Source organism: Castanea sativa, chromosome 11 (assembly GCF_040712315.1).
Source record: "Castanea sativa cultivar Marrone di Chiusa Pesio chromosome 11, ASM4071231v1".
Lineage (NCBI taxonomy): Eukaryota > Viridiplantae > Streptophyta > Magnoliopsida > Fagales > Fagaceae > Castanea > Castanea sativa.
Window position 1 is genome coordinate 44,760,852 of NC_134023.1, and position 8,168 is coordinate 44,769,019.

The following is an 8,168-nucleotide window of genomic DNA, read 5'->3' on the forward strand; positions in this document are numbered from 1 at the left end:
ACCTAAAAAGCACAGGTGCGACTCTAGGGCCGCTGCACCAGCGCGAGCACCCAACGTGCACCAATGCGGTGTGCGATGGATGACGCCGTTGACCGAGCGTTCGTGCTGCGCTGCTTTCTTTTCTTTCTCCATTTGTGGATTTGCGCAGACTCGTGCCGAATTTGCGCCAAACCGGGCTGATTTGCACCGAACCGGGCTGATTCGCACCAATTCAAGCTGAATCGGATCATATCGGCCAATGGCTGAAACAACCAAAACATGCCCAAAAGGGCCGAATGAGGCCGAAACCGGTTTTGAATCAGACCGAAATTCTAGTAAAAATTAAAATAAAAAAAAAGTTTATGCAAAACTCACTGTTTTGAACTTTGAAGCTCAATGCCTACTTCCTCTCTTGTATATCACTCTCCGTCTCCCCTCTCTCACTCCCTAACCCACGACCACTCACTCAAAAGTCAGAATCTCTCCTTTGCCTCACTGCCCAAGTTCACTCTTCATCTCTCAGTCTCAATCTCTCCATCATGGAATGTTTTAATTTCAAACTTGTGGGTTGCATTCTAATTTATAAACACCATATTTTAGTTATTATCTATTATTTCTCTTAAATTGGTATATGTTTATATAATGTGAAACAATATACTTAGCAATATATAGAAAATATAAATAAAAATATTTTTAATAATTTTTTAATCGCTGCACCCACATCCTACTTTTTTAAAAATTGTTGAGTCTCACACCCGCATCCGCACGCACACCTGAGTCTGAATCCACACCCATGCTTCATAGCCTAAGACAGATGAAATCCAGAAACTTGTCCATGGCCTAAGACAGATGAAATCCAGAAACCTGTCCATAGAAAAGAGTTTCACATACTATCTCGGAAAAATGATGACCATATATGGCAAGCAAACCAAAATTTGTATGTTAATGAAAAGACAATGAATTCCAAAATAGTGTGTGGTGGGCAACAGGGATTGGATGTTTAAGAGCTGACACACAAAAAGTACATTAAGCATTGCAAAGGATAAACACTCATTATCTAAGGTTTTTTTTTTTTTTTTTTTTAAATAAATAAATAAAAGCTTTACTTCAAACATATTTAGAATTCTATTACTCCAACTTATGATGATGTGACATTTTAAAAAAAACTATTCGTATTTAGTTATAGTCACGTGTCTTTTTTTAAATAAGTTCATACTAATGAGTGCCCTTAGGGCATTTATTAATTGACCATTTTAAAAAAAATTTGATACCACTTTTATGGGAAAATATTTATAAAAAAATCAAAAAAAAGTAATTGCTTCTATCTTTGAGAAATGATATATTTCACAACATTTTTATAACAAATTCTAATTGCTAGATTGTAGGTTGTTATTGGTTGTTATAAATAGGTAAAAAAAATTTAAGTTGTGGATTCAAATTATAACCAATAACAACTTAAAAATGATTTGTTGTGGAACAATTATGACCGTAGCACTTTTCTTTATTTTTATCCTTAAGAAGTTTTTAAAAATATTTTTGGAATAAGTACCGGACATTTAACTTTTTACTTTTAAATAATATACATAAATAATTATATAATTTGGAGCTAAAATTTTTTAAATTGAAACGATAACTCCAAATTCGAGCTAAACTTAAAATTTTTTTTTTTTTTTAACCCGTAGACCAGACTACGAAAAATATTTTAAAAAAATTACCCAGAGTCTTATGAACAAAGATTTGATTTGATAGTGTGAGGGGAAGTCATGGCATGGAATTGTAGAAAACCAAGAAAGCCATTGACACCCTTATTAACTGTGAAAACAACATATGAATGAGCCAAAGCTAATCACTCCCATGCATACGTCCCTTTCTCTATCTTTCTCTCCCCCACCTCTGCCGCCTCTGCCTCTCTCTCTCTCATCCATTGGGAATGCCAACCATTCATTTCCTTTACCATTAACCTCAGCCGTTAATTACAAACACATCTCTCTCTCTCTGGCCTGTTGTTAACGATATATCAACAACTTGTACAAATTGAATAGATGTACAACACAACAACCATTAAAAACAACAAAATTTAGTTTATACAAGGGAAAATACATCTCCAAGTATATTACATATCCTCCAAGTCCAAGTATATTAGTATTGGCATCTCTCTTTCTTTTTCTATTTCTTCTTTCTTCCTTAATAGTAACTCAACAAACAATCAAAAAGATCAGATCCAAAGGAGGTTTTTTTTATCTGTCCATCCTCAAAATCCCACTGATCAGTCAATCCCATCAATCAAATCAAACCAATAACCTCAGAGAGAGAAAGATTTGACAAAAATGTCCGCCTCATCCACTGCATTTTCACCGGACCACCTCTCCCCCTCCGAACAGCTCTGTTACGTCCATTGCAACTTCTGTGACACTGTCCTTGCGGTACCTCCTTATCTCTCTCTCTCTGAATCTCTTTATTACTTCATGATCTATCATATCCTTTTGCCCCCACAATCTTCTTTTGTAATGGCTTTTTATATGTTCTGGGGTTTGGTTTTGCTTTGTGTTTTTAGGTGAGTGTTCCTTGCACTAGTCTGTTCAAGACCGTCACAGTTCGATGTGGTCACTGCACCAACCTCCTCTCTGTGAACATGCGTGGCCTTTTCATTCCTTCAGCTAACCAGCTTCATCTTGGTCATGCTTTCTTCAGTACTCCTCAAAATCTTCTGGTACATATATAAATGAATAAAACATAGTATTAGGGTTTCAAGAATACAAATCCATTGCTTTTGTTGCCCTTTTCATTTGAGCTATTATTGCACATACTTTTGCGTACTAAGTTTCTTTATTGAAACATTTGGTTATTATTGGGTGTATTATATCAGGAGGATATCCGAGGCTCACCACCAAACATGATGATCAATCAGCCAAACCCAAATGATGAGTCAATGATGCCAGTTCGAGTTGGAGCTGATCTTGAGGAAATCCCTAAGCCTCCTGTTGTTACTAGGCGTGAGATTAATTTCCATCATACTCTTTTATTTCTTTTATTATCAAAAAACACATGGTCCTTTAGATTTTTCACATGTTTTTTTATTTCTTAAATGTCTCACATTGGTCTTTACAAGTATAATAAGCCACTCCAATAGCTTTTACTTTAGTCTACGACTTTCTTATGCTATGGTGTTTAGTATTTTTTTTCCTAGAGAAGTGAAATTTCCCTTGACCTTTGCACCCTAGCCTAGTTTGTAAGACACTGGTCTTTTAGGCACCCAAGAAAAAAGTTCAAAAAAGTTAAGTCTGCAAATGCAAGCCCTTGTAGGCTTAGTACCCAACAGTGCAAGTATTTCTTAATGGCAAGAATCTTTGTGTTATTACATGGCTGCTTAGCCATCTTCTTCAAGCTTTTCCAGCTTTGTTCAGCAGTGCCAGGAAGACCATTTAGACCTGCATGCCTAGCTTATTAGTTTGCATTGAACCTCCATGTTTATTATGTGAACACCATACCTTTAATTCTCCGCAAATCCCCAAAAACAAATTATACGATCAGTTAATCAAGAAACAAAAAAAAAAAATGCAATGGTTCATTTGTACTTAAGTGCGTCCTCCAAGTTGTTTTATCTTTCTTTTTACCTTCTTTTATATCCGTATTGTTCAAAGTGCTGCTTGTCTTTAATTATTTGTCATATGAGAGAGAGAGAGAGAGAGAGAGAGAGAGAAATCTCCCCCGGAAACATAGTGTAGAATCTAGGAGAAGAAAATAGATGCTTAGAGATGATGATAAATATGAGAGAGAGAGAGAGAGAGAGAAATCTCCCCCGGAAACATAGTGTAGAATCTAGGAGAAGAAAATAGATGCTTAGAGGTGATGATAAATATGAGAGAGAGAGAGAGAGAGAGAGAGAGAGAGACAGACAGAGAGATAATGAATGCACCAAACTTATAGCAGAAAAGGTCAGCGAAGTGATTTTAATGTGAGTGTCTTTTTGTCTGTCTCTACAATTTTCCTTGTTTTCTTATGTCCAGCTCCGGAGAAGAGACAGAGAGTCCCATCTGCCTACAACCGCTTCATCAAGTAAGTACAATTTTTAATTTCATCTCAATAAAATACTTATATCTATGATTCTGTATAATACAGTACCACATTATACAATAATTTTAATTTCTTGTTTCAAAAATACTAAATACTTCTACATCTTATTTTTTCATATTTTATTTTCTATTTTTTTGTTATTGTATTTAATGTCAAATGTGAATGTTTCTACCTATAGTATATATGGTGTGACTTTGTCATTGATTTATCATATTCAACCTGCAGGGACGAGATCCAAAGAATTAAAGCTGGGAATCCTGATATAAGCCACAGAGAGGCCTTTAGTGCTGCTGCAAAAAATGTGAGATCCAAGAAAATCCTTAGGTCTTTCTTTCTTGGGTTTTATTTTCTTTAACCAAGGCTCTCTTTTTTCTTACTAAATTAATACAAATTAGCATACCCTTTATATTATTATTATGAAAAATTTTACCAGGTATTTTACAATTGTATAAAAAAAAAAAAAGTATTTATGGTGTACATTTGTTTTGTTCTTTTCAGTGGGCCCACTTCCCACACATCCACTTCGGACTTCTGCCTGATCAACCCGTGAAGAGAACTAACGTGCGTCAACCGGTACTCCAAAACCCTAATCCAAACTCTTCTCTTTCTGTTATCTACATGCTAGCTGCTAGATCATACATACATATACACAAGAGTAGCATAATCTGCAAGAGGATTTTGATGTTTGATACGTATAGTGTGGTTAAATTTGTGTAGGAAAGTGAGGATGTGCTCGTGAAAGATGGGTTTTTTGAGCCAGCGAATGTGGGTGTCTCTCCCTACTAAGAAGTGTACTGGTAGTGTGCCTTTGTGTTCTTGTCTCTTCTTTAACTGCTACTTGAACACTTTTCTAGTTCTTCTAATTGGGCTGTTTGTTTAATGTTTGGGTTGCTTTGGTTTATGTTATATATTTGTGGAAGTACATTTTGAAGTCAATTAGATGCTGGTGAACCTTTATCCTCACTTTGAAAACCTGAAACATGAAGGTCATTAATTAATGTTCTATTTTAATTGAGGCATTTTCTATTCCATTTTTTTTTTGCTTTTTATTCATAAAAAGTATCTTTTTGTACTTGGAGGGAATCATTTATAGGTTAATATAACTGATAATGGCTACTCTACTTCATTTATAATCATCCAGGTCCAACTCTCTAACACCCCACTCTCCCATAAATAAATAAAAAACAGAATTTGGAAATTTAAATTTGCATTATTCTTTAACCAAGAAAACACTACCTTCAAGTATATCTATTGTATACACAAATTGAGTTTTTAGGTTTTTATAATTTATTGAAAGGTTGTATTCATATCCTAGACTAATATTGCTATCCATGATAATTTACTTGATTATAGTACTTACTTGCCAAGGGAAATGCTAAAGGGGTGATGGAGATTGCCTCCAACCCCACCAAAATTAATCAAGACCCATGGGCTGTAAATTCTAACACAATCAAATGGGGTTAAGAATCTAAGATCCTCTAAAAATTGTAGGGTAATTCTATCGTGAAGTTATTAAATTCTTATCTTTCCATTTTGAAATGAGTTCATTGATTTTTTTTTACTTCATCAATAAATTAAATAAACGCGAAAATACAACTTGTCAATTTTTGTTTAAACATTGAAGATCTGATAAAATCAAATATTAATACAATGAACCCTAAACTTATAAAGGATCATTTCTCAATCTCCAGAACTGTATACCAAGAAATTGGCCTCCAACCACCAATGATCCGGCCCACAATAAATTTTTAAAAAAATAATAAGAAAAAAAAAAGAGGAAATCATAGGAGTAAATTTTATAATAAAAAAAATGTGAAGAAAGAAAAAACAAAAAAGTGGAATGGTTACATGATTCAATTGTTATTCAATACTAACAATTACCAATGTATCTTCATAGGAGTATTATTATGCACAAGTTTCTCAATAATTTTTTCTTACAATTACCAATGTATCTTCATACTACATCGTCATGTTTTTTAGTGGATTTTGTAGTAGAAGCCCATTCCTCTCTCCTGTGTATGTTTTTATTTCTCAAAAAAAAAATAGTAATATATTACTATTGATGTATTAACTATATAATTAAAAATTTAAAAGGTGATTTATTTATTCAAAAGTGAAATATATCTTATTTAGACCCCAATAACCTAAACATCTAATTGACGAATTATGTCTTAAATCCATAGTTGGTAGTTTGATAGAGTGAAAAACCAAAGAAACTATCACCAAAATTAAAAAATAATAAGAAATAATAAAACAGTAAAAAGGTCCGAAGGGGTTTGGTGATGAAATGGAAGCTTTGAAGAACTCCTCAAAGGAAAAACTAGTCAGGGTGCCTAATGTCGTTGTAAATTCACTACAGAAAAAGAAAAGATACAATAATCTAGACTTACAAAACCTTTATAAAATAAATTATCTATGCAATCAAATAACCTATTCACCTGTCACTGCAATATTGGCCCCAGAACTCTAGAATCCTTCTTCAAAAACCTCCTACACAAAAAAACTTTTTGCTACCACCAAAACTCTGGTACTCCCAAGTAACTCTTTAGAGGGATCACCAATGAACTTACTGCTATGGGTAACGACTTATATCGTTATTTTTGAAAAAACTGTCTTAAGAGAAATTATAGAAGGAACTAAAAATGAGAACAATCAAGGGATAGAGTTTTCTAACTGTTTAGGTTCAAGATTTACTCTTCAAGAAATCTTGATACGACAACCTACAATGGTTGGCTTTATATATGAAATCATTAGGTTAACTTGTCAATACTTCAAAGTCAGTATATTTTTTGTCACAGATCCATTCATGTGAGCGTCTAACGAGAATAAAACAAGACAAGATAATTGGTGTTGACTCTCAGCTTAAGAAGGATGAGAGAGCGACTGTATTAATATCTATATAAATACAAGATAAGATCTACAGATGTAAGTAGGAGTGTCCACAAGTCGGGCTAGGTCAGGTTTGTGCCCAACCTGGACCCAACCCGAATTATTCTGGTGGAGGAAAATACAGCCCAAAACCGATTCGGATGATTTGGTCGGATTTTCCGATTCGGGTCTCGTCGGTTTTGGGTTGTATCGGTTCGAGTATCAAGTTTCATCGTCGGTTCAGGTTGGGTGTCACGGGTTTTGAAACGAAAAACTAGCAACCGACCTGCGTGGGGTCAGGTTATCGAGTTTGGAGCCCGCATCCAACTGCCGGAATCGTCGGATCGGGTGGTGGTGGGTCGGCGGCGGGCGGGTTTGTCGGATTGAATGGATTGCTGAGTCTTCTGGACAGCCCTAGATGTAAGGGACTAGTTGAGTTTTTTAACAAAGGTAGTTGATGTTGGTGAGTTTGAGCGATAAGAAATGATGAGCATTTGGAAGTTGAAAAAAGAACAAGAGGAAGTATGGAAAAGAAATATAGCTCTCATACCAACTTATGACAAGAAAATAATTTAAAGTAATCTCTCAATTTAAGGAGGGTGAGAGGGCTATGGTATTTATATCTACAAGTACAAGTACAAGATAATATATAGGAGTACAAAAAAATCAATTGTCCGAAAATAAAAACTTGAATATTCAAATCCATATTATCTAATAAATATATACCTTTTGATGCTTATATAGTTACTAGCTTCTAAGTATGCATGTTGCGCGTGCTTAAAAACTCTTTTATTTTTTAGGTAAATGTTAATAATTTGTATTTATTATAATTTAGAAATTTTTTTCAAACAAATAAAAATGATAAATTTTAGAGATAAGTAGTAACTGTAATTTTTTTCTTTTTTGAACTTGAAGGGAAAAATATCCTAAATTTTAAGAATTCGCTTTTTGAATTTAAAATGAAATTTGTTATTTGTTATTTGAAATTTATAAATTTACATTTAAATGAAGTTACCTTTCATTAATGAGAGTATTTTTTTACCATATATAAGTCCAATTTCAGTAGGAGAATCCTCTTATATTAAATGTATAGTATAGATATGTATATTGAAAAAGATATCCTCTTAGGTTTACAAGTTTTTTGAATGAATTGCCCAGGCTGATTGGTCTGGTTTCTTAAAAAAAAAAAAAAAAAAAGATTATAAGCAATGGAAAAATCGAGCAACAATTTCAAACTATGAGGAATT

At 33.8% G+C, this 8,168-nt stretch overlaps 1 protein-coding gene across 2 annotated transcripts; it reads left to right on the top strand.

The window, feature by feature from the left end:
- The first annotated feature begins 2,069 nt into the window (after positions 1-2,069).
- On the top strand, positions 2,070-5,072 carry LOC142615244 (axial regulator YABBY 1). Of its 2 annotated transcripts, none has more exons than XM_075787966.1 (7): positions 2,070-2,402; positions 2,534-2,689; positions 2,846-2,972; positions 3,987-4,035; positions 4,279-4,354; positions 4,552-4,626; positions 4,771-5,072. In XM_075787966.1, the coding sequence occupies exons 1-7, from the start codon at positions 2,307-2,309 to the stop codon at positions 4,837-4,839; spliced, it is 648 nt and encodes a 215-aa protein (XP_075644081.1). In that variant the 5' UTR covers positions 2,070-2,306; the 3' UTR covers positions 4,840-5,072. The 2 variants fall into 2 exon arrangements, with proteins under 2 accessions (XP_075644081.1, XP_075644083.1); XM_075787968.1 differs by having other exon boundaries at positions 2,130-2,402; positions 4,552-4,614.
- Positions 5,073-8,168: the final 3,096 nt, after the last annotated feature.

Bases quoted from the DNA above. Each gene is read 5' to 3' on its own strand.
- LOC142615244 (XM_075787966.1), top strand. From the start codon at position 2,307: ATGTCCGCCTCATCCACTGCATTTTCACCGGACCACCTCTCCCCCTCC. The intron at 2,403-2,533 runs GTACCTCCTTAT...TTGTGTTTTTAG, and splicing joins TCTGTGACACTGTCCTTGCG to GTGAGTGTTCCTTGCACTAG. The intron at 4,627-4,770 runs GTACTCCAAAAC...AAATTTGTGTAG, and splicing joins GAACTAACGTGCGTCAACCG to GAAAGTGAGGATGTGCTCGT.